This window comes from Crotalus tigris, unplaced genomic scaffold, assembly GCF_016545835.1.
Source record: "Crotalus tigris isolate CLP2741 ecotype Arizona unplaced genomic scaffold, ASM1654583v1 scf7180000017737.1785205, whole genome shotgun sequence".
Classification (NCBI taxonomy): Eukaryota; Metazoa; Chordata; class Lepidosauria; order Squamata; family Viperidae; genus Crotalus; species Crotalus tigris.
In genome coordinates, this window is record NW_024096603.1 from 352,464 (window position 1) to 379,160 (window position 26,697).

The 26,697-nt window shown below is 41.5% G+C and overlaps 2 protein-coding genes across 18 annotated transcripts in view; one reads left to right on the forward strand and one right to left on the reverse strand.

Moving 5' to 3' along the window:
* The window catches only part of DEGS2 (delta 4-desaturase, sphingolipid 2), a 226,031-nt gene that overhangs the window by 25,698 nt on the left and 173,636 nt on the right, over positions 1–26,697 (forward strand). For 2 of the 3 annotated variants that reach the window (XM_039339703.1, XM_039339702.1), the window contains exon 2: positions 6,747–7,489. In XM_039339703.1, the coding sequence (XP_039195637.1) occupies positions 6,747–7,489 (743 nt within the window). Of the gene's footprint in view, positions 1–6,746; positions 7,490–17,632; positions 20,562–26,697 lie in introns of those variants that run through there. The other variant, XM_039339704.1, reaches the window with a different exon arrangement.
* The window catches only part of EVL (Enah/Vasp-like), a 227,488-nt gene continuing 220,872 nt past the window's right edge, over positions 20,082–26,697 (reverse strand). For all 15 annotated transcript variants that reach the window (XM_039339693.1, XM_039339689.1, XM_039339686.1 and 12 more), the window contains 3 exons: positions 23,149–23,215; positions 22,123–22,180; positions 20,082–20,710 (listed from right to left, as the gene is read on the reverse strand). In XM_039339693.1, the coding sequence (XP_039195627.1) occupies positions 20,673–20,710; positions 22,123–22,180; positions 23,149–23,215 (163 nt within the window). In that variant the 3' untranslated portion in view covers positions 20,082–20,672. The remainder of the gene's footprint in view (positions 20,711–22,122; positions 22,181–23,148; positions 23,216–26,697) is intronic.

The following is a 26,697-nucleotide window of genomic DNA, read 5'->3' on the forward strand; positions in this document are numbered from 1 at the left end:
CTGTTCATTATTCAATTTATAAGACTGCCCACTGACCAGGCAATGGGGATGATGATCCTGTATAGGCCGAGTTCCAGTCTGAATCTATGGATCTTTTTCTATTGTTTTTATTTCATGAAGTATTTTGAGAAAAGGTCCCATCTAAACCGTAATTTTAATTTTGTGAAAGTAGTGCTTCTCAACAGATACGGTTGTATCACATTGTCTGTAACATATGGTGGATTGGTTCATCCTAACTATAAAAACAGCTTTCTGCAATGTAGTAATGATGTTTGCATAATTTCCCCCACTTGGATATATGGTGTTTAGTCACAATCAATACCACAACAGGAAATGTTCCATTTCTGTAGCTTTCCTGAGCCTGTTGAGCCTGCTGAGTCATTCAGCAGGCCCAGGACACAACAGGAAGCAATTCAACTTTGGACAGAAAGGGATCTTTTAGAAACAGGACAGTTAAATGAAAAGGTGTGATTAAGAATGTCACATGCTTATTGCTTAGCAAATTGTTACATTTCTATAAGCAACAAAATCCCCGAAGTGTGTGTATTTTTTGTTATCTAGGACCTATTGGTTACTTAACTATATTGGACCAAAAGAGGGATAGAGAGATAACAGACTCTGATATCTCTGATGTTATGAATGAAGCCACTTCAGAATGGAAAAAGAAATTGGTGAAATGCCAGTAACGTTTAAAAGTAAATAGGAACTTGTGTAAGTACAGTCTGATGACACATAACAGTGAACTATTGGTTTCTCTAACATAATGTGAAAATGACCTTGGAAGATGGGGTGGGGGAGAGATGCTGCCTAGGGAACGATCAGATAAAAGGAAAAGGATCCATCTTAACTAATCAGATCATAAAAAAGATGGTGGAGATTTGTACTGTTAGACCTACAGGGTTATTACTTAAATGTAGCCTTATAAAAAAGGTAGAATTAGCTCACCTTGTTGTGTTTCCTGTCTAATGTACTTGGGAGGCTGTCAGTTTCCAAGCAGTTGATGTAAAGTGAGACTGAGAGGTATCTTTTCTTTTCCATTTCTCACAGTGATTTGTCCTTTTCTGTATGTTTCTTCTAGATCAGGGGTGTCAAACTGGTGGCCCATGGGCTGGATGTGTCATGTGCAGGCCACACCCATCCCAGCTCCACAAAGGCAAAAAATGTGATACATCATGATACGCCACGTGATGCGATCGAGTTTGACACCCATGTTCTAGATATTCTTGTTAGCTAATGAACAAATGCTATAAACAAGTAGGGAAGGGCTTAATCCTCTCCCTCCCTCTTTCTCTCTTTCTTTCCTCCTTTTCCTTTCTCTCTTTTTTCTTTCTCCCTTTCTTTCCTCTCTTTCTCCCTCTATTTCTTTCCTCTCTCTCCCCCTCCCCCTCCCCCTTTCTTTCCTCTTTCTTTCGTCTCTCTCCCCCCCTCTTTCCTTTCCCTTTCTCTTTTCTCTTTCTTCCTTTTTCCTCTTTCTTTCCTCTTCCTTCCTTTCTTTCTTTCTCTCTCTTTCTATTTCTTTCCTCTCTCCCCCTCTCCCTCCCCCTTTCTTTCATCTCCCTTTCTCTTTTCTCTTTCCTTTCTCTTTCCTCTTTCTCCCTTTCTTCTTTCCTTTCCTCTCTCTCCCCTCTTCCTCTCTTTCTTCTCCCTTTCTTCCTTTTTCCTCTCTTTCTCTTTCTTTCCTCTCTCTCTTTCTTTTCTCTTTCTCTTTCCTCTTTCCTCTCTCTCTCCCTCTCTTTTTCTCTTCACCTCCCTCCCTTTACTAACAGAACCAGTTCACCTATCAAATCATTTAACTTCCTCCCTTAGAGATGGGCAATGTGGATTCACCACATTCTGACAAAGAGAAATGCCAGCACCTCTCATCGATTCTGCTGCAGGGACGGCAAACACTGTATGTTAGCAATATGTGGAGAGCTACAGTTCATCTGCACCCTCCTGAAAGGCTGTCCCATCCATTGCAATGTCATGCTTTGAAAGGCCCCTCACTCTCCTCCGCTTCAGGCAGACTGCGCCCAGCAGGGAGCCTCAGTAGCCGGTGTGGAAGGGAGGAGGGTAGGAAGAGAGACAGACCTTCTCCTTGCAGCTCACTTCTAATCCCAATGTTGTTAATCCTGCTTGGGATTTGAGACTGAGAGGGGGAAGATCCTGGCTCCTAAATTGCAGGGACTTCCAACCACAGAGCTTACTTGGCTCTGTTCCCAGTCAGCTCTGCGTGTGCGCAAAACAACAGCAACAAAATGCTGCGGTTGAGACTTGCCCGCTTGCCTGGCTCCCAGGCCTTGGTAGCCAACCATTTGAAGCCAGCAGCCTCGTCCGTAGAGAGAGAAGAGGAGAGAGTGAGGGTGGATAAGCCGAGTCTGTGGCAGGGATAACAAGGGTTCGGGAGATGCTAGCACGAAAGTTCCGCGTTTTTTGACTTACCTCGCCTTGCCCCCCACTGGTTCTTTGCCCGAATAAGTCACCCTCTCTCTCTCTCTTTCTCTCTCTTTCCTCTCTTACCAGATGAGGATAGAGAGAGAATGAAAGGCAGATGGTGCCGAAGGGGCAGGGAGGGGAGGGGGCAGGAAGCAGTAGAAGGCTCTGAAAGGTGCCTGGGACACCATGGACCTACCCGGGGAGATGTGTGGCGAGCTTGGCTGCCTCAGCCCGGGGACGGTGCAGGAAGCAATGCTCCTCTGCCACCCAGCCCAGCCTGGGGAGATGTGTAGCCGACTCAGCGGCCCAGGGAGCGATCCTGCTGCCGCCCCAGCCAGGACTGCTGCCTGGCCAGGGCAGAAACATGGTCGGCTTGGTGGCCTGGGGACAGCCCAGGGAGCGATGCCCCCACCGCCCCAGCCAGGACTGCTGCCCGACCATGCGTCTTGGCTGCCTGGGGAACAGCCCAGGGATGGCCCACTAAGCGATGTGGCCAGCTTGGTGACCTGGGGATGGCCCAGGAAGCGATGCCGCTGCTGTCGCCACCACCCCAGCCGGGACTGCTGCTCACCCCAGCCCACGGAGATGTGTGGCCAGCTCAGCTGCCCAGGGATGGCCCAGGAAGCGATGCCCTCCTGCTGCCGCCCCGGCCGGGACTGCCGCCTGGCTCGGCCTGGAAAGACAGATGGCTTGGCGGCCTGGGGATGGCCCAGGAAGTGATGCCCCCACCACCCCAGCTGCAACTGCCACCCGGCCAGGGCAGACACATGGCCGGCTCGGCGGCCTCGGGGACGGCCCAGGAAGCAATGCCCCTGCCATCACCGCCGCCCCAGCTGGGACTGAAGCCTGGGGGGGGGCAGCAGGAGGAAGAAGGGGGGAGAGGGAGGAGGAGGCTCCGGAGCCGCAGGAGATGGCTCAAAGACCACAGGTGGCTTTGGAGCTGTGGGTTGCCGATTCATGGCCTAGGAAATACCATTGCACAAGCAATAATACGAGCTATTGGATTGGTTTGAATTGTAAATCTATTATAGAATTTGATGACTGGACAGAGGAAATGTTTAACCACACCTTATAGGCATTTACACAATTCAATAAGGTACAGAGAGAAATAAGGGAAGTAGTGTTACAGAATCGCCAAACATTAGATATGTTACTAGCAGCAAAAGGAGCACTGTGTGGTTTGGTCCACTCAGATTTTTTTCACTGATTATCAAGTTAATATTAGTCACACCATCCATATCAAGAAGGAGGAATCAAGAATCGCCCTAAAGATCTGAAGATTTTCACTGATGTTATATGGGGAGTCTTCAGTAGTATATTCTCATTCCTTACTGGTTGGATCCCGGGATGGGGATGGTTTGGGAACTATTTATTGGTCTTCACTTTGTGGTGTTTCTTGTCATCTTTTCTGTTATATCTTTCACTACTTGCCCCTACTCACCTCTGCCTGTCCTCAACAATGTGGCCCATATACTGCAGAAGCTTATCCTGTGTCTCTCCAGTTTGATGATCATACTTCTGCGCACTGCTCAAAGTATGAAAGGGGGGATTATGTTGACCCGGAATTAGGGGACAGCATAGGAAGTATCAATTGTGAATAAGTGCAGATGTCCCTGCTGTCTTTGGGCACTTGCAGAGTCATCAATGCAGGGTCATGAAAGGACAGCAAGGAAAACACCCAATGTCCTAACCCACCCGGGAACGTATGATGTCTTTAGGGAAACACCCAAAAGGGAACATTTTTAGTTACTTCTGCTTTCTCCCTTCTTATCTACAGTGTGCCAGATTTACTGGGTGAAATCTTTATCTTATGTGTGTCAGCTTTGCTGGGTGGATTGCTTATGTAATCAGAAAGAATAAATACAAGGATTTCTTGTCGTTCGGGGCTTCTCTCTTTTAGAGGAGCCTGTCTTTGTTCAGCTGAATAAAAACGTAACGTTTAAACGCAACTTCTGGTTTCCTGTACTTTTTTTTATCAAGCAACACCTCAGAGCCTGCACAACAATGCTGACTCTGTAAAACCTTTTAGAGAGGACTGGAAAGTACTGTGAAGTGGTATATAAATCTAAGTGCCATTGCTATTGCTATTATAAAGCCAAAGTAACAGAGCTATTCTGTACATCAAGACTTTTCAGCCTTCTCACAGATTGTACCACTTTTAAGACATGACAATATTCAAGTACCACCAGTGCTTAGAAAGGTGTCAAAAACTTGATGACTGAAAATAAAGGGGTGGGATTTTGGGTTTTACTGGTTCGATTCATTTGTTGTTATAGAAATGGCTAGTTATACTATTATGGAAAAGTAAAAAGTTGAGACAGGCAGCGTTGGGCAGAGACTTCACATTTTGACCCTTCCCCTGTCGTTGCCTCTGCGTGGCTCTCAGCTCACCTCTCCCAGACCTGCGTGTGTGTGTGTGTGTGTGTGTGTGTGTGTGTGTGTGTGTATAGACGGATGGGGGAGGGTTTCACCCCTTGCAGCCCCAAACCCTTAACAGAAACCTTCTGTGATGGCAGACTGCAAACTAATGAAAGCTGTTTTTTGGAGTACTTGTTTCTTTTTCTCAATGTGCCACTGATCACATCACGCCCTGCCTCCCATTGCAGCTTCTCTTATCTCTTATCTCTCCTGTTCTTTTCCTACCCAATGTCACAGTATGGGGCTGCAAAGAATGAGAACTTCCCATGTGTGTGCGTGTGCGCGCGCGCGCACACACACACACACAAACAAACACATGCACGGGTCTGGGAAAGCGAGAGCCACACAGAGGCAATGATAGGGGGAGGGGTCAAAATGTGAAGCCTCCTGCCCAGAGCCTCTGACAGCTAAAAAAAAAACCTGAGAAGCGCTCAGAAGGCAGTCCCTTTCCAGCTCCTTCCTTCCTTCCTTCCTTCCTCCCTCCCTCCCTCCCTCCCTCCCTCCCTCCCTCCCTTCCCCTCTGCCACTTCATCTCATTCCTCTCCCCCTCGCTACCACTTCTCTAGGATGGTCATATACCACCTGCCAGGTGCCAAGGTACCACTGGTGGTACGTATACCACCAGTTTAAAAGCCCTGCTGTACATCACCAGCCTAGATGGGGAGGGTAGAAAGATCATAGAGCACTTGAATAGTGTGTTTCTTCTGGTCTTAAACACCACTACGGGAGCCAGGGCTTAAAATTTTAGTCTCTCATCACAGCACCATATTTCAGTCCCTAATAAGCTATCCATTTTGATAATATGTTCACATGCCCATGAAGGCTACTTCTTCAGAACCTCAAAGATGGCACAAGTCTCAATAACTTGGATCTTGGATTTGGGAGACTAAGGGCTTCTTATTTTTGCAGACAGGCAGGGCTTAAATTCCGCTAACTGTTATTCTAGCAGTGGAGGCCATTTTTATTGGTTCTGCTCTTCCCATATTGACAGTTGGGGAACCAGAGGAACTGCCATTGAACAAAAAAAAAAGATGTTCATTATTAAACCTTCATGAAGTACTTTCTTCCAAATATTCTAAAATGTAATTCTTTGCATCAGAAGAAAGTGGCAGTAAGGGGCCATACAGTATATCCTTAAATTGGCCTTGATGTCTATGGAGTTATAATGTGCTACATTCTCTTGGGCATCAAGTTTTGGTGTCAGCTGTTTAAGTATATTTTGTCAACGGCCTCTTTTTAAAGCCGAAAAGGGAACCAAATTTCATTTTAATTCAAGTTAAAACTAATTTTTAAAATAACTACTGCTTATTTAAAGTTACAAAGCTTAAGACAAGTTAATAATACTTATGCAATTAATAGGGAAATGGAACCAGATAATGAACTAATCGGATTACAGGATCCTTGTTGGAAGGTCCCAAGGAAGGATTTGAAAAGAACTGGCTTCAACTATTAATTGGCTAGGACATGGACTCCATAACAGAAAAACTAAATATTACTAAGCAATAAGAGATATTACATATACATTACATATCTTTTATATTACATATACAAAATATTACTAAGCAATAAATGAAATGGTGGCCTTCCACTTTGTGGTCTGTTTTTTTTAATCAGACGAGCATGTAAATTTCAAACAAGATGGTTTACAGCAGGGGTAGGCAACCTCGGCTCTTTTATTACTCGTGGACTTCAACTCCCAGAATTCCATCTGGGAGTTGAAGTCCACGAGTCATAAAAGAACCAAGGTTGCCTACCCTGGTTTACAGTATAACTTTTTCTTTCTGTCACATGGGTGTAATTATGTGGAACAGTCTGAGAAATGGTAATATCACTTTGCTGGACTAGATGAGCCTTTGAAAAAAAGGAAGACTGTTCTCAACTGTCTTTAATGACATCTTTCTTTCCTCCCCCAGCCAGATATCCAGCCATCAAGTCTCTGATGGGTTCAGATCCCCATTTGAAATGGATTGTGACAGGAATGGTATTCACTCAGCTTCTTGCCTGTTTCCTGATGAGAAATTTAGCATGGAAGTGGGTTTTCTTCTGGGCTTATGGTTTTGGGGGCTGCATCAACCACTCCATAACACTAGCAATCCATGATATCTCTCATAATGTTGCCTTTGGTAACAAGCAGGCTAGATGGAATAGGTGGTTTGCAGTCTTTGCCAACTTGCCTATTGGATTACCTTACTCTGCCTCTTTCAAGAAGTACCACATTGATCACCATCGATACCTTGGCGGAGATACTTTGGATGTGGACATCCCTACTGATTTTGAGGGCTGGTTCTTCTGTACTCCATTTCGGAAACTAATTTGGATTGCTATCCAGCCATTTGTTTATAGTTTGAGGCCACTATATGTCAACCCCAAAGCAATTACTGAGATGGAAATATTTAATGCTTTGGTACAATTCTCCATTGACCTTACAATCTATTATCTCTGGGGTTGGAAGCCTATTGTTTATTTAATAGCAGGAACGATCCTGGGCATGGGTTTGCACCCTATTTCTGGACATTTCATAGCAGAGCATTACATGTTTTTGAAAGGATACGAAACATATTCATACTATGGACCCCTCAACTGGATCACCTTTAATGTTGGCTATCATATGGAACATCATGATTTTCCCAGCATTCCTGGATCTAGACTGCCAATGGTAAGCATTGATATTCTGTCCTTTCAATGTTTCAAATTGTTTATGTACTTTGCTAATTAAATTTCTTCAAAGTCCCTATTATGTCATGTGACAGGGAGGAAGAATAATGGAAATAAAGCATACAGAGTGAAATAATAAAAGACGGTATAGCTTCTGACACTAAAATATGATTTGAAATGAGAAGAAAAGTTATAGATATTAATGAAAAATTCTTTTATGATTATCAGTGTGAAATCAAATGTATGGTAAATGATTCTTGTTTTTCCACTATAATAATAATAATAGTAAAGTTGGAAGGGACCTTGGAGGTCATCTAGTCCAACCCCCTGCTCGGGCAGGAAACCCTACACCATTTCGGACAAATGGCTGTCCAGTCTCTTCTTAAAAACTTCCAGTGTTGGAGCATTTACTGCTTCTGGAGGCAAGCTGTTCCACTGATTAATTGTTCTCACTGTCAGGAAGTTTCTCCTTAGTTCTAGGTTGCTTCTCTCCTTGATTAGTTTCCACCCGTTGCTTCTTGTCCTGCCTTCAGGTGCTTTGGAAAATAGCTTAATTCCCTCTTCTTTATGGCAGCCCCTGAGATATTGGAATACTGCTATCATGTCCCCCCTTGTCCTTCTCTTCGTTAAACTAGACATACCCAATTCTCGCAACCGTTCCTTATATGTTTTAGCCTCCAGTCCCCTAATCATCTTTGTTGCTCTTCTCTGTACTCTTTCTAGAGTCTCAACATCTTTTTTACATCGTGGTGACCAAAACTGGATGCAGTATTCCAAGTGTGGCCTTACCAAGGCATTGAAGAGTGGTATTAATACTTCGCGTGATCTTGATTCTATCCCTCTGTTAATGCAGCCTAGTACTGTGTTGGCCTTTTTGGCAGCTGCCGCACACTGCTGGCTCATATTTAACTGATTGTCTACTAGGACTCCGAGGTCCCTCTCACAGTTACTACTATTGAGCATGGTGCCACCTATGCTGTACTTGTGCATTTGGTTTTTCTTGCCTAAATGTAGAACCTTGCTTTTTTCACCATTGAATTTCATTTTGTTAGTTAGTGCCCAGTGTTCAAGTCTGTCCAGATCCTTCTGTACCTGAAGCCTGTCTTCTGGAGTGTTGGCTATTCCTGCCAGCTTGGTGTCATCTGCAAATTTGATGAGTTCCCCATCTATCCCTTCATCCAAATCGTTGATGAAGATGTTGAAAAGTACTGGGCCCAGAACAGAGCCCTGGGGCACCCCACTACACACTTCCCTCCATATAGATGCAGTTCCATTGAGGACCACTCGCTGAGTACGGCCGGTCAGCCAGCTACGGATCCATCTGGTGGTGGTTCTGTCTACCCCACATTTTTCTATCTTGTCAAGTAGTAGGTTGTGATCTACTTTATCAAATGCCTTACTGAAGTCCAAGTAAATTATGTCCACAGCATTCCTCTGATCCACTAATTTTGTCACTTGGTCAAAGAATGCAATAAGATTTGTCTGGCATGATCTATTTTTGACAAACCCATGTTGGCTTTTAGTAATGACTTTGTTTGCCTCTAGGTGTTCGTTGATTCGTTGTTTGATTATCTTTTCCAGGATCTTCCCAGGTATTGAGGTCAGGCTGATAGGTCTGTAATTTCCTGGATCCATTTTTTTTCCTTTTTTGAGGATGGGAACTACATCAGCTCTTTTCCAGTCCTCTGGTAGTTCCCCTGTGTTCCAGGATCTTTGAAAAATATAGTTCAGTGGCTCCGATATCACATCTGCCAGTTCCTTGAGAACTCTGGGGTGTAATCCATCTGGTCCTGGCGATTTGAACTCATCTAGGCTGGACAGGTGCTCCCTAACCATTTTCTTGCCTATCTTAACTTGTGTTTCTGTTTTGTTTTTTATGGCACTATTTTTGATAGGTTGGTCTGTTTTTTCCCTTTGTGTAAAGACAGATGCAAAAAATGAGTTAAATAGTTCTGCTTTCTCCCTGTTGCTTGTCACCTTCTTGCCACTTCCACCCACTAATGGACCAATCATTTCCTTCACTTTTTTCTTGTTTTTTACATGTTGAAAGAAGCTTTTTTTGTTATTTTTGACTTTGGTCGCAAGCCTTAGTTCATTTTGAGCCTTGGCTTTCTTCACTTCATCTTTGCAGGCTCGGGCTATTTGCTGATATTCTGACTTAGTTATGTTCCCCTCTTTCCACTTTCTGTACTTGTCCTTTTTATCTTTCAATTTGTCAGAGAGTTCTTTATGCAGCCATGCTGGTTTCTTTTGAGAGCTGTTATTTTTCCTCTTTGTTGGTATTGTGCTAGACTGTGCTTTTATTATCTCATTTTTCAAAATTTCCCAAGCTTCTTGAGTTGTTTTCCCCTTGAGGATTCTCATCCATGGAATCCTTCCCAAGCCCTCTCTAAGTTTATTGAAATTAGCTCTCTTGAAGTCCAAGACTCTAGTTTGACTGTGTTCTATTGGTTGTGCTTCTATAATGTTGAATTCTAATATTGCATGATCACTTCCTCCCAGGGTTCCTATGGCTTCAACACCGTCTATCATTTCATCTCTGTTAGTGAGAATTAGATCCAAAATGGCTAATCCCCTAGTTCCCTTCTCTACTTTTTGGGAGACAAAGTTGTCTGCTAGGTTTGCCAGGAACCTGTTTGATCTTCCACTTGGTGCGGAGTTTGTCTCCCAGTTGATGTCAGGGTAGTTAAAGTCCCCCATTACTATTGTGGTGTGCTTCCTACATACCTTAGTTAGCTGACTAGCAAAAAGTTCATCTATTTCCTCTGTTTGGTTGGGTGGTCTGTAGTATACACCTATGGCAATGTCATTTCCCCCCCCCTTTTATATTGACCCAAATGCATTCAAGAGAGTTTTTATCATTGTTGTACTCTATTTCTGTGGAGATGTAGTTATTTCTTATATAGAGAGCAACTCCACCTCCTCTTTTATTTGGTCTGTTTCTTTTAAATAATTTAAATCCCTCTAGCTGTGTGTTCCATGTGTGAGTTTCATCCCACCATGTTTCCGTAATGGCAACAATATCGTATCTGCCCTCGTTAACCTGAATTTCTAGTTCACCCTGTTTGCTGTTCATACTCTGTGCATTGGTGTATAAACATTTGAGTCCTTTGTGGGTGGCCCTGTGTTTCCTTTCTACATAACCTGTGTGGTGCCTGAGTTCCCCTATTGTCTTACCACCTATTTGGTTAGTGCACTTTATGTGGCACTCGCTATTAGAGGCTTCATTTTGATTGGTAGCAAGGTTGGTATTCTTGTCCACACACACATCTATGCTACATGCACTGATAGCCCTATAGTTTTTAAATTGCCGGGGACAGGGTTGTTCCGTATCAATTAACTCCCTGTCCCCGCTGTTTAGTTTAAATTTCCCTCCAGAAAATCTGTGAATTTATAGCCGAGTAACTCAGTCCCTTTTTTTGATGGATGCAAACCATCTCTTTTGTACATCTTTTGATTGGACCAGCTACTGACATCGTGACTAATATATCCAAAGCCTTCCCCTTTACACCACTCCTTTAGCCACATATTGAATTGTGCTATGCGCTGGCCTTTTCCGTTTTGCTCCTTATACACTGGTAAAACCTCTGAGAAAGTAAGCCTACAGCCTATTCTGCTAAGTTCCTTCCCCAAGCTCTGGAAATCATTCTGCACAGAGAGTACATCTTTTTGGGACAGATCATTAGTGCCAAGATGTACAATAGCCTCCACATCACAGTCCTTGCTGCCATTCTTGATTATTTTAGAAATACGCTTCTTGTCCCTACTGGCAGTAGCACCTGGAAGACACCTGACCTCTTTCAAAGCCTCTGTGTCCTTTCCTAAATTTACATCCCTTATAATTGAATCACCTACCAGAAGGTAGCTTCTCTTTTTGGGAGCCTTTCTATTCTTGCATGACTGATGTGCAATACCTGATTCACACTTCTCCCTGTCAAAATCTAGTTCTTCATCTCGGACCACAATCCCCTGCTTATTTGAGTTATCTTCACAAATACCTTTACCAGTCTCCTTAATGTCCCTATTAAGGTCAGCAAGGGCACTGTAGCTGTTGTGCAGGGACACAGCGAAAGCTTTGTGTTTATGGTTCACAGCTCTCACCCTGCCAGATCCCACGGTTGTCCACACTGCCCTTTTCCTGCAGGATCTTTGTGGTAAAGGGGGCTGATAGCAGGGAGGCTTACTAGAGTAGAGGGGCTGAACTGGACACCTAATTTCTGCCCGAAGAGCACGGATTACAGACCCTAGGTAAATGATCTGTCCTTGTAGGCTAGTGATTTGTTTACAGATAGGACAGTTTCCAAGTTTGAAAAGGGTACTGCGAAAAACAGCTGCAAAGCAGGTGTTGCACTGAACTAAGCCGGACATCTTAGATACAGGGGATGTCAGACACACTTGCCCTGAATGTGCTGCTACTGTTTGTGATTTTTAGTTATATAATTATATAATTCTAGTTATCTAATAAATATAATGGAGATCCAATCAGGGCCTTGCTACTTTCCTGGTGGATTCTAGTTTATAAATGAAATGTCAAGCCAATATGGCAGCTTTTGATACTTTCCTCTGACCATATTTAATGGGAGACAGCTAGGGTATGAACATGTATCAATGTACATACTTTGAGATATTTGCCATAATTCAGCTATTCTTCCTCCTCATTTTCCATTACATTTGTCCTCTTCAACTGATAGCTTCTTGATTTCATTTATTGTTTTTCACTAGGAATTATTGGTGAATAATATATTCTCAAATCTGAACAAGTGATATATGCCAGGGCTGCCTTCGGTTCTAAGATATAAATTTAATTTTATACAAAATTGCATTAGTGTTTGGATCTCTATCCTTACTCTTCCAATGGAAAATAGCACACCTCTACCCTCTATTGCATACCAACCCCTGCAAATTGAATTTTTCCAGAACATAAAAAACATTAAAATGTAATTGTCCTAATAAAAATATAGCTTGTTTTTTTATACAGTAAGTAGAGCACCAAGCATCAAACACTTTTTGGGACTAATATTTTTCTGGTTCAAGGTTACAAATATCTTTCACCCACCCACCCCCAACACACATACAGACTACCCAAACATTCTTACTGTTTTCAGTACACAGAGAAAAGCCCATACTTGCGTAAGGTTTGTTTCTATGATTCTTCATAGCATGTTATCTTTTCCCTGTTTCTGTTCAATTTAGCTCTGATAATTAAAGGGTTACAAGTCCAATCATATTTACCTACACTATCTGTAGTACAGCTAGGTCTAGCCACCCTGTGGCATTAACTGAAATATATTTCCCACCCTCCAGAAACTGTTTTCCTTCTGGGGAGGTAGAGTAGCAGTATATAGTATGTGATTAATGACCCAGTAGTTCTATTCATGAAACATACATAATGGTTTATCCATAGAATATTCGTACACTTCTTTGAATTTGTCTGATACATCAGCTTCCCACATGGAGCAGTTGTTGCATAATACCTAAAGTTGCTTATGTGGCTAGCTTATGTCTCAGGGTGTCATGCAAATTTACCACCATTTTAAGAGTAAACTAATTTGCCAATATATTGTCTGTGCTCCTTCTCCATGGAGGAAGACAAAGAGCCTGAGTGCATTAGAAAAGAGTTAATAGAGGTCAGATGTTAAGTATTCGTAAAACCTTGGAATTCCTTTCTGGATGGCTATTGTTTTGTCTGGCTCACTGCCCCTCAAATTAATAACTTATGTGGTGCTTCGGGATATTGGATTTAGTCTACAACAATCAGAAAAAACAAGTACAAAAACCTGATAAACTAGGTTACACTCCAGGTAGGATATGCCGACTGGAAATATTAGATTACATTTTATCACCAATTAACTTGACCTTTCAACTGAAGGACAAAAACCTGTTGTGTGTAAAAACATGGAACTGGGCCGCAGCAGAAACAGGGGTCAATTGAAGTCCATGTGCTGAATTTAAAAGGTGGCTTTTAACTTGTACTATTGCTCTTTGGTGTAAATCATGTCTTAAGGTCCTCCCTTCCCCATCTGTGTGGTTTACTAGAAGCTGCACATACTTCTTTTTTTTAAAAAAACATGTTGGTTGGCAAAAATAAATACTGTAATAAATCTGCTATCACCTTGCCACCATAAGAAATTTCAAAGCAAGCATCATGTGTGTTTTGATCACTCTGCCTAGGCCTGAATACTTTTAGATGTGTGAGCTTCAGACATCAATATTCTCCGCAATGGCCCTGTTGGCTGGAGAATCCTGGAGCTGAAGTTGTGGAAGACTGATTTAGATGGTACAACTGCATCACTTGATTGGTGCTAACAAATGATTGTATCAGCTTAAAAGATCTGAAGAAATGGAGGCAGCAATGGTCCTTTGCTTTCTCTAAACGGTCCAAGTTGACACCATCTTCTTGCTATTTTTTCTTACCAATGAAATTACAATTAATTTTATTTATCACATCTTAAGTAAAATGGAAAGGATTAATTTTCCTTCCATACAATGGTGTCCATGAAGATGGTTAAAACATGGCAGATACAGTATTGCAGTCTAAGCTCCACCCCTTTTGTACATGACTTCTTTTGTACATGACTTCACATTACATAGACCTATATGGGGGTGGGGCTTCAGTCATGTTGTGAATGGCCACCAATTTGTCTGTTTCATCAACCCCTGTGGATGCTACTCCTTTCATCAATGAATAAAATAGGGGAGAGGGCTGAATAATGTTATAAATCTAATATTACTTTGAGTAGGTAGGCAGTAACTTTTATCAATTGTGTACATTTTGCCTATCAGAGCACTTTGGGATTGGGCTGCTCTATTAATTTTCTTACTTTCCTATTCAAATGTATTCAGGTAAATTGCCTGACTAGGGTGAGGGGAGAGAAGCTGAAGACTTCTGATTTAAAAAAAAAAATCATTTTGCTTATTCTTGTTTGATCACCTTTTCTCCAAACCTGTATTGTTTTATCTTTATCATTCCTTAACTTTTATTTGTCTGACCTCTAGTCCCCTGTAGATCCAGTCTGCTTGCATTCTTCAGCTCTTTGTCCCCACTTTCAATCTTCTCCTTTTCCTCACCATTTTTTACCTGCTTTTTCCTACTATTTGTCTCTTTCTTGTTTTATACTGAGTGATTCTTCATTCTTTGAATATACTGAAATAATGTACTTGGTATTAGGCTGTTGCATAACGAATCATTTATACTATATTACAGTACAATCTCTAATTTTAATAGTACAATATTTTCATACTTTTAAAAATATACTGAGAGACTAAGAATTCTGTCTGTACTTGGAGTTTATGGAATTATGTCAGGATTTGGATCTTTTTGTGCATTTTATGCCTTGTAATCCAATATCAGAGCTGGCCTTAGAAGTGGTGCTGAAAGTTGCCATGTTGTTGTAGTTCAGAAGTTCAGGTACATAACAGTTTTTAAAGCTTAAATTTATGCCTCATCTCATCACACACATTAGATTAAGTTGTCCCAAAGGTGCTGTTCAAAAGGCAACTGGATTTTCTTGGTTTTTGTCTTGAAAACGCTTAGCTTCTCATCCAAGAACCTTCTTCAGTTCATCAGAACTGAGAATTGAAGAAGCTTCTGGGATGAGAAGCTAAATGTTTTAAAGGAAAAAAAAACCAAGTCTAGTTGCCTTTTGAACAGCACCTTTTGGACAACCATGACCTGGATGATTGAGAATCTCCATAGACATTAGGCTAAGTTATTTACAACAAGGAAGGTGACATTTAGGTGGAAGAGACAGGAGAGACTCCTTTGTCGTGGACAGATCATCCCAAAGTCAGAGTTTGTTTTTTTGTGGCAACTCCCCAGCAGAAGCAAAGAGATAATTTAAAGGGTATTTCCTTGGCAATTTCTAAGTGCATAGAATTTCAGAATTTGTTAGTGAGGAAGCTTGTGATTATATCTATCAGTTGAAACCTTGGTGGCTGGCTGAAACTATCCCAGACTATCATTCATTCACTTCTGTCTGCTTGTTGAGCTTTTGGTTTTTCTTGGTCTATTAAGAAATTGTAGGAAAAGCAGGCAAAGAAACGAGTTTCCCAGAATTATCTTACTAGAAAAGATGGGCGGCCAATAAATTTTATAATAAATCAATGACTAGTGATGAAAATCCAGAAGTGAATATGATCACTGAGCCAGTGAGGCTTTGGTGAACTTGAAGCGTTATATATTGGGGAACCTAACTGTTCCATTCCCTGTACATGAGCCTTGCAAGACTCCATTCTGTCTCCGAAGATCTTTAGTATCTATGTGAAACTGCTGGGAATGATCATTATGATATCGGACTGGATGCATCTAAATGTGGATAATACTCAGATGTTTCATTTTCTCTTGTTCATCAGGTGTTCAGGCTTGCCTGATGGGCTTCTGTTTGGATATAATCCAGTCAGGGTAGAAGTTTTGATGACTGGGGAGATTTAATACATATGATAATGTAGTTATGGTTGTTATGGAGTTATTTTCCCTTGAAGGAGCAGGTATGCAGTCTTGAGGTCTTCATTAACACTGTGCTGGCTTTGAGTTTGCAGATCAGTGTGGTAGCAACAGGTAGCAAAAGCAGCCTTTTTCCAGCTGTGAATGTTCTGTCAATAATACTTTGACCTATTAATGCTCATTCTCTTGTTACCTCTGGTTGTCAAGGCAGATTAGTGGTTTAAATTTATATTGCTTATTATAACAGATAAATTCTTGGATAGATAGGTAGATAAGTCCAGGGTTTGCGCCCTGCTTATTTGCAGGATCAGCTTTCCATAAGTTACAAACTTATACAGTAGCTCCAATAAATCTAACTTTTTTGCAAGTATTGGAATCAACTAGGACAAGGGGTTTTTTTTGGTGGTGGTATCTTCCCCTTATGGATGATCTCTCTTCCTAGAGATCCAGACTGCTCCATCCTTGGCTTTTTTAAAGAAGTAGTAACTAATTAGGATAAAATCCTTTTTATACTTAAGCTTTCATCTTCTAAGAGTTTTTATATTGGATATTTTATAGATTTTATAAGTTCTTTTGATATTGTCTGGTATTATATGATAGCTGGATTTTATTTATGATAACCATTGTTGTTGATATTATTGGAGTCTCCAGTTTATAAACAAACAAAACTCCATCACAAATAAAACAACTATGTTAATTATGTTATCTTAAAGTCAGCATTTTGTAGGAGTTGGGCCTATCTGAGAGAACATTTTTATGGGCAGCATATAGGAGACTATAAATGCAAATTATTTTCACTTTGAACAAATTTCAGCTAGAATGCACCTGTTCCACCTTAACATTTTATCTGCTCCCTGCTAAAGTCCCTGGTCAATCATGTTACATATCTGTGTATCTAATTTCATCAACCAGGTTAAACTGATAGTTTCCAGTGTGTCTGAGAGTGCCTTTCTGAATGTGTTTCTATATACAAGTCATCATATATCACAACCAGGGCTTTTTTTGTTATAGAACGCCCAGAACGGAGTTCCGGCACCTTTTTTGGATGGAACCTTGTAGGGTAGGCAAGGCAGGTTGTATGATGTGTGTGAGTTCCGGCACCTTTTTTTTCCCCACAAAAAAAGCACTGATCACAACACACTTATTAATATAAGTTCATAATAAATGGAAACATGATGTATTTACCCTATCTGTAAACAACTTCATGGCTTATGCAAATTACTTTTGTACACAGATTCCATTGCAAAGGCAAAAAAAACCTCCCACCCTTCAAATCTCAACTTATTTTTCAGATAAAGTTCAGGTGATATTTTGGATAGGAACTGAAGTTATATAGCAACTATTATTTGAGTCATGTGAACATTCAAGCACATATTTTTAAACTACAATTCACCACAAAGCTATGGGCTGAGTTTAAGATTGTCTTGCCTATACATGAGACTATGGACTTTGTATTTACCAGCAGAGAGTCAATAAACTAGCAGCTGCACAAATTTGAACTCTTATGTGTTTAAATGTTATAGCACACTATGTAAATAACTATATCCTAAACACACACTGAAAAATACATGGGCATGTTTATAGATTCATTGGATAAGTTTTGATAACAAGAAATATGTATACATTAATATTAAACTAAGTATTTTGCAGGTAAGAAATTATTAATTTATTTTGTTAATTTGTTCCCATTGATCTTTACAGGTAAAGAAAATAGCAGCTGAATATTATGACACCCTACCTCAGCATCAGTCATGGGTTCATGTTCTCTGGGACTTTGTTTTTGATGATAACATCGGTCCTTATTCAAGGGTTAAAAGAAAGTGCAAATTGGTTTCTGAATCTTTCTAGATACCAACTCCAGCTTTTCCTCTCTGGACTTCTGCACCTTGAAAATCTTTCCTTTGCAAACATGAATTATGCATCGTATGAAGTATCTTAGGTAGATGTAGCTGATGTATGTTTCTGAATCCAAAGGTTTGTCTTAAATCCAAATATGAAGAAATATTCAAATGAGGCTAATGAAAAACCTTTACTACTGTGCAATACAAAACTCAGGGGCGGTCAGAGCAAGCACAACTCTGAATTTACAGATTTGGAAAGTAGAGAAAAGTGTCTAGCTCTGTATATTTTCTATAGTTAAAGTATATGGCTAGGAAGTCTGCTATTATATAGAATAGACCTCTCTCCATCTCTGTAGATAGGGAATTTTCCAAGTAGGGGAAGATGGAAGATCTCTGTGTAATTAACTTTTAAGTAATATGCAAATATATAGGAATTCCTCATCTCATACTGTTGTGATGGGCAATGGTTCTGAGAGCTATAAAGACTGGCTCAGGAATTCTGGGAGTTGAAGTCCACAAGTCATAAAAGGGCCATTGTTCTCTATCCTTGATCTAGACAGAGAGGTTTGCCAATCCATATTAGTTGCAATAATTAACTCAGACCTCCACACTGCTATAAGCAGTTACAAAGTACCCAGCAGTGTATATTTAAAGTCATTGAATAGGTGGCATCTCTGTTTATGACTTTAAGTTATTTAAAGAGAAAGCCCATATGTACCTACTTAGAAGTAATCTCAATAGAAATTAATACAATCAAGGTAAATAGGTTTAGGATTACAGCCTAAAATGGATTGAGACAAGTATATTCTTAATACAGTTATGTGCAATTTGGAGATAAAACAGCCTGATAGCAATGAATATAGTCTGCGTGCTTCAGTGCTTGGTATTCCTAATTACATAAAGGCCAGTAGTTAATATTGGAAAGACCTCTGAGAAAATGTTCCAAGCAGGGTGAATGATATTGGTTTGGATGGAAAAATAGCAGACTAATTTATAAGGCAAATTATTTTTATCTACCCGATTCTCCTTTTTTCCTTTCTTTTTAGGCTACTACAAACGTTATTAGTTTCCAGAGGTGTTAAGCGTGTTATTCTATTGCAGCAAAAAATCAACAAAATCTGTGTACCTTAAAGATGAATGTATTTATTATCACATAAGCTTTCATGGACTACAGTCTGCTTCCTCAGATGCATGGTTCATTATTCTGAAATTTATATTATATACTCTTGATATGACAACTCACCCCCCCCCAAACAAACAAACAAAAAATACAACCCCAGCAGTCACATAGCTCCTGAAGTGTGAAATTGGAGGTGCTTCCACATTTAAAAAACCCAGAGTTTTCAAAGGAAACAAAAACTTTATAAAAAAACCTAGCCAGTGCCCCATTTATTCTTATCAAGTACCCCCATCCTCACCCCCATGTTGTACGTTATTAAACAACATGAGATGCACAGTATTATTACTTCTTTCTAATCAGCAATGGATATTTTATAGTCCAGGACAGGTAAAGAAATCATATGTTCAGGACACAAATGTTAGGCTTGGTCACTGACTTTCCCATAAATTGAAAGTCCAAGGAAACTTTTGAGGGTCCTGCTCAGGAGAAACTTCTATATAATTTCAAGAGAAAACAGTTTCAATGATACTAGCAAAATTTTTCATGTGGGTTCCACATATCTCTAGTGGTTTGCTCAAGCCAACATACATTTCAAGCCTAAGCAAAGTAAAATAGTTTGCTATTAGTTTATCACACAGTATTTATGACAAAATATTGGATGATGTGTTATGGGGAGATCTATTCAGTGCAAATTTTGGGAGAAGAATACTAGTAATTCTGAATATAACCACTATATACAGAAGACATGCTTAAAAATGATGAAAGACAATTTGTCTTTGGAGTTGTTCTATTCTCCAGTCTAGGTCCAGTGATCTGAAGCCATCAATTTTGAAAATTGATATATTTCATACAATAGCCAAGAGATGTAAACATGAAAACGTGAATTTTCTATTTCTCTAACCGTATTTCTGGTAGCACCACCAGAGGTCCGATGAAGACCTGGTTTACACAATATGGAAACCATAATAAAATTTCCTTAATTTGGTATAACATTTTGTGTGAATTTGGAAAACTCAATAAACCATGGCTTCATTCAATGAGTAAACATAGCCATAGCCATTTCCTTTGGAATGCCACAGCTGCTCAAAATTGCCAAGTTGGCCATCCCTGTTGTTAATAAGAAGAAAAGTATATGAGCCCAAATCTATTGCAAGAATGAACTGAAAGAAAAGCCAATCAATGCCACATAGACAATGAACAATTTATTACCAGTATGAGCACAGATGCTGTGATGCACCGATGTACCGCTTTAATATTGTGGTAGCTTTGAGACCAGGAACTTCCTGGCTGACAGCTGGCATCTTCTGGCCTCAACTACTGATGCCATTAATTAGATTCTGTTGGCAAAAATGTTTTCATTTACACTGCAGACTACCAGTAAAATTATTTTGAAATCATCTAATAAAAGCAAATGGACCATATGTTTCCTTACCTACAATATACTAAAAACAAAAATGTCATACATTTAAATAAGCAAATACAAAATACAAAAAGGCTGACCAAATCTGATGTGCATTATCAGATGAATTTTAAAAATCCAGATAAATTTTTAATATTTTCCATTTCAAAGATTTTAAGACTTTATTCTTTCTTTTTTAAATGAAGTAAATCCAAGGCAGTAGCAAGCTTCAAAGTCTGCTGAGTCTGCTAATAAAAAGGATTTTAAAAACAAAAGATGCTGTCAGGTGTCCTCTTTCACCATTCTGCATGATCTTGGTACACTTAGAAATGAACCATCATTTGTCATGTCCCTTGCAACTTCCAGATGGTCTTGTGGCCATTATGTTGTGCTGATTCGACTCAATTCCTGCCGGATGGCTAAAAAACAACAAGAAACAAATAAGATGTAAGCCAAGGCTTATTACAAGGGAGAAGGTAACCACAATCTCACACCTAGAGTCCATCAAATATTTCATAAGAATTGGTTGAAACAGCAAATACAGAAGCAGCACTGAGAAAATAAGGATAAGTAGGTTAGCTCCTGGTAAAATTCAAAGGACACAAGTATCACAGTGGCCTGGAGTTTCCTCTTTTATTTTCTATTATACATGATGAACTTTATGGCTTCAAACATTCAGGTTTTGATTAAGATATCAAATAGGTAAATACTCTGGTGTATTTTCTTATTGTAGCAGTGCAGAGTAGGTAGTATGTGAGACAAGGCACCCTTCTTCCACATTAGGAAAGGCATCAGCTTATATGCCAGTTGAGTAGAAAGCCTGGCCTGTATTCTGGCATCTTAAAACATAATGACAGCAAATTTACTTCCAGACCATTATTTTTAGTAAGAATTGCCTCCTTCACATTTTATCAAAACCACCCAGGGCAATTCTTCAACCCTGTAACATCCCATTCTGGCTTATGCTTTTATAGCTCCCTAAGTTCTTAAAAGCAATTATATAAGCTGTAACAAATGGTTGCACCTAATTAACCCTTGCTGATCTCAAAAGCTAAGCTTGACTAGATCTGGCTTATCTGGAGATCATCAAGAACCTAAAAAAGCATTGGAAGTCAAACCATGTTTGAACTGTTGCTACAGAACGATATGCTCATGTAGTCACCAGGAGTTGAGCTTAAACAGGTTTGAATTATAATATGGCAGAATGTATATTTTACTTCCCTTTATGACAAATCTTGAGTTCAGTTGACAAGTTGAAAGACAGTCTTTCATTCTGTGTTATCTGATTTCCGGATTTCCATGTATTGTGAAAGCTAACTGACCATGTTTATTGGGTGTGTAAATCATAAAAGGTTTCAGATTGAGATGAAAAAACCCCCACTGCTTCAAGTATTTTCTACCTGACTTCTCTGGGAATCTGAGTCTTAAAATTAATTGATAAATCTCCCAGTCTTTCTAGAGATAAATTAAAATTGAAGATCGAAGATTCTCCTATCTATACTTTCCTAAAAGTGGACAATGGAAAGAGGGTAGCCAGACAGTCATGGCAGTTAAATTAATATAATCTTGACAGGGTGGACAATCTCTTGACATTTCTCACATACACTAGAGTTAAAGCTTCTTAATCTGCTTGCTGTGATAAGAGATACAACTGCCCTAATATCTGGAATGCAGCTTATTGAGAAAGGGTGTGGGGGATTAAGCATTCGTGCTTGTCCTTGTTGATGAACATTATTTAATCAAATTAACATTTATAAGAGAGAAAAAGGACTCCATCTTGATCCCTTAACCCAGGCTAATGTAAGAAATGAACCCCTTCCTAGCTTCTTACCATCAATTATCTCTTCTTTTACTTTGTGTAACTCTTTTACAACTTCCTCCAATATTTCCTACAGAAAGAAAAACAGAAAGCAGTTGAAAAATGCTCTTCAACACTGTAAAGGCCAAGTCTCTTAAAATGGTAAAAATAAAATTCTCCCAAATATTCCTGCAAATGTAATTTGAATTTCTACTTTTGCACTGAAAAGATAATTAAAATGCGCTATTCAGAATGATGTTTTACTGAAGTTAAGCAATGTTTAGGCTTACTTGGATTGCATAATAACAAACTGAAATGAGTTCACATGGATTTATTTTGGCACAGAATGCCCACAGGATGAATATCTATATGCATATGTCAAAAGCAGTTCTGACACTACAAACCGATTAATATTTCTTGGATTTGAAAGTAACGGCCAGCTGAGACAAACCTGTTTTATAAAGAAAACCTATGTGTCTTATTCACTACACAGAAAATAGAAGACAATCTTGAATTTGCTGGCACCTGTTCCTGCTTTCTCTTTTTGTAAAATTTAATGCAGGGTCAGAGGGACACAGGTCTTAGTAAATACTTTGCATGCAAAAAAATTCAGATTCAGTTCCTGCTTTCTTTTTGCCTGAAATCTGGAGAACTGGTATCAGTACAGAGCTAGATAGTCCAAGGATCTGAGTATAAAAGTATAAATCGGATAAATTATTTATGGAATCTTGGCATTTAGGGATGGTTTATTTATTAACTAGGTTAGGGGAATCAGAAAAAAATTCATACATCCACAACTTTTCTCATTTTATTGCCTTCACAGGTCATGAAAATGAATCATTTCTTTGTGAGACAAACATCTCATAGCCAGTTCTGTCCAAATTATATAAATCAATTGCTCTCTGAAGAACCATAGCTTAGTGGTAGAACAGCTCCAGATTCCATTCTTGAATTTTGAGTTAAGCAAGCAGAAATACTGAACAAAATTGTTGCTTTCCTTGAACACCATTAATAAACATTCCTCTATCAATATTCATCAAGGTACTCATTCCAACTCACTTGTTTCATACGATCAAAATCTAAAGTGTCCATTGCCACATCATTACTGCTGCTTGCTGGCTTCATCCTTGAGACAGAATAAAAGAAAATAAGAGACAATTCCATGCTGGGTTCCACAGTATTGATATGTGATGTTAGTAATTCCTTATAAAATGGTATTGTGATGACCCAGGGCCCCGAACGGAGGCAAAGCAATTAGCTGGTCAGAATAATTATCTTTGTAAGCACTGCCAATGTTCACCCAACAGCCCCCATATATGCTGGCACAAGTTCAATAAAACAGTCACCGTTTTATTTATTTACAGTTCTTTAAAGTAAAACAGATAACAAAGTATGATCTTTTCAACGCCCAGTTTGCCTGTAACCTGCAAATTGCAAAACTGAAGACAGCAAGGAAAACTCAGCAGGAAACAAACTTGATCCAAAATATAAAGAATCCAAGTACAAGAGCTCACATCACAAGAGTTCATGTTTGTCCCCGGCAAATGCCCCACCCCACCCTTAAATCCCTACTCTCCAGGTGTGCCTTGTGAAGTGGGGTGTGATGCTTCCCCCCCCCCCAAGCAAGTGAGCCTGCCTCTGTTGTTCCCTCCTCCTCTCTGCTCTCCTTGCTCTGGGATCATGTGGGGAGGGGCCTTGCTCCTCGCCTGAGCTCTGCCTTCCCTGTTCCAAACTTGAAGGGCCCTGGCCTGCTTCAGCCTGTTCCTCCCCCCAGTCCTCCGAAGCCACAGACACCCCTCCTGGGCCTCAACAGGGAACTCCATGTCATCCTCAGAGTCAGGCTCGGACAGAGGCATGACACTATCCCCCCCACAGGACCCCCTCCCCCGGGACCATGCAGACTAGGACGGTGCGGGAAACGGGTATGAAAATTGCAAACCAGATGAGGGGCGTGAACGTCGGTGGCATCGATCCACGTGAAGTCCTCAGGTCCATAGCCTTTCCACGCCACGAGATACTGAAACCGGCCCCGCAACCGACGGGAATCCCGAATACTGTCCACTTCATACTCCATATCTCCATGGGGGGTGGCCGGACCTGGTGGTGGTGGAGCTGGCCGATGTGGATTGTCGGCTGCGACTGGAACCAGCAATGACCTGTGGAAAACCAGGTGAATCCGCATGGTCCGGGGCAATGACAAGCAAAACGCCACTGGATTGATCACCGCTTCGACTGGAAATGGACCCAAGTAACGGTGATCAAGTTTTTTCGACAGCCGTTCTGTAGGCAGGTGCCGCGTGGAAAGCCAAACCCGATCGCCCACAGATAACAGAGGGACATCTCGACGATGACGGTCAGCGAATTGTTTGTAATCTTCCTTGGCTTTCTCCAGCTAGTGCCAAACTACTTGATGCACCACCTTCAGCTCCTGGAGGAGCTTGTCCAGGGCCGGAACTGGGGAGTCCTATAGAGCCAACGGAAAGAGCCATGGATGAAATCCGTAACTGGCAAAGAACGGTGACACGCGGGTAGATGCATGCTGGGCATTGTTATAGGCAAACTCCGCCACAGCCAGCAGCTCCGCCCAATTGTCCTGTTGGATGTTGCTGAAACAGCAGAGGTACTGTTCCAAGATTGCATTCACCCTCTCTGTGCCCCCATTGGTTTCGCGATGATGGGCGGAGGACAGACACACTTGTACCTGCAGTTCCGTGAGTAGGGTCTGCCAGAAGCGTGCCGTAAATTGCACCCCCCCCAATCTGACACGACTTGGTCTGGTAACCATGTAGCTGAAATACATAGGTGATAAACAACTGGGCCGTCATCCGTGCTGTAGGGAGACCCACACACGGGATAAAATGAGCCATTTTGGTGAGCATGTCCACCACCACCAAGATGATTGTGGCATCCTTGGAAGGGGGCAACTCGGCAATGAAGTCCAACGAGAACGCCCCCCCAGGGTCTTTCTGGCGTGGGTAGCGGCTGCAAGAGACCAGGGGGTGCACCAGTAGCATACTTGGCCTGTCGACAAATGCTGCACAATGCAACATAAATAGACATATTGTGCTGGAGCCGCGGCCACCAAAACATTCTGGAGACAAGGTACAGTGTTTTGAAGACCCCAAAGTGACCCGCTGATGGATTATCATGGCATTGTTTCAGAATGATGCCACAGAGGGGTCCCCCAGGAACATAGATGCAGTCTCGGAAACGCAACAAGTCATCTGTGTACATCCAAGGAGTCTTATCTCCCTCATCGCCAGCCAACTCACGACGTCGAGCTGCCACGAACAGATCCTGCTGCTGCGCGTCACAAATTCTGCCGTGTAGGTCCACGGGCTCCTCTGTGGCCGCCAACCGTTCCAAGGGGATAACCGTTCTGGGCATGATCTTGTCTCCTTTCGAGTGAATTCGGGCTTCCGAGATAGCGCGTCTGCACACTGGTTCTGTCCGCTAGGGACACAGGTCACCCGAAAATCAAACCTCGCAAAAAACAGTGACCATCGCACCTGTCGCTGATTTGGCGTTCTGGCAGTCCGTAGGTGCTCTAGGTTCCGATGGTCTGTTCGAACCTCGACTTGGTAATTGGCCCCTTCTAAGTGGTGCCGCCATGTCTCAAAAGTGACTTTAACCGCCAACAATTCCTTGTCCCAGATCGTGTAATTCCATTCGGGGGCCGACAGCTTCCGTGAATAATAGGCACATGGGAACAAGGTACCTGCGGGAGCATAGGCTTGCAGAAGCACTGCCCAGATGGTCACATCCGACGCATCCGTCTCCACCACGAATGGCCTTAAGGGATCAGGATGCTTGAGGATAGGCTCAGAGGCAAATGCGGCCTTAAGGACATGCAAAGCCCCCTGCTCCTCCGCACCCCAGAGGAACTTCACCCCTTTCCTTAACAGATTGGAAAGGGGAGTGGTCAGGGTCGCGAAACGAGGAATGAACGTGCGGTAATAATTTGCAAAGCCCAACAGATGCTGCACGTCCTTGACCCTCCGCAGAGGCTGCCATTCCTGCAGCGACTTTACTTTCTCCAGATCCATCTCCACACCCTTGGGCGAGATGCAGTGGCCCAGAAAGTCGATCGTGGTTTGTGCAAACTGGCACTTCTCACGCTTGGCAAAGAGATGGTTATCCTCAATCATTGCAACACAAGCCGAACATGGTTCCAATGCTCTCATGGGGAGGACGGGTAAATCAGGATGTCGTCAAGATAGATGACCACAAACTTGTCCAACAGGTCCCTGAACACGTAGTGCATAAAGTGCGTTGGTCAGGCCAAAGGGAATAACTGTGTACTCAAAATGTCCATAAAATGTCCGGAAGGCCATCTTTCACTCATCTCCTGCTCGAACTCGGGACTAAGTTATAAGCTCCCCGTAAGTCCAACTTAGTAAATATTTTGGCCTGGCGGAGCCTCTCGATGAGTTCAGGGATGAGCAGGAGTGGATACTGATTACGGATCGTGATGGCATTCAGTTTCCGATAATCACAGCACAGTCTTAAGCTCTCCTGACTTCTTCACGAAGAGCACTGGCGCAGTCAAGGGGGAGGTGAAAGGCCGTATAAACCCCTTCCAGAGATTCTTGTCGAGGAAGTCCTTCA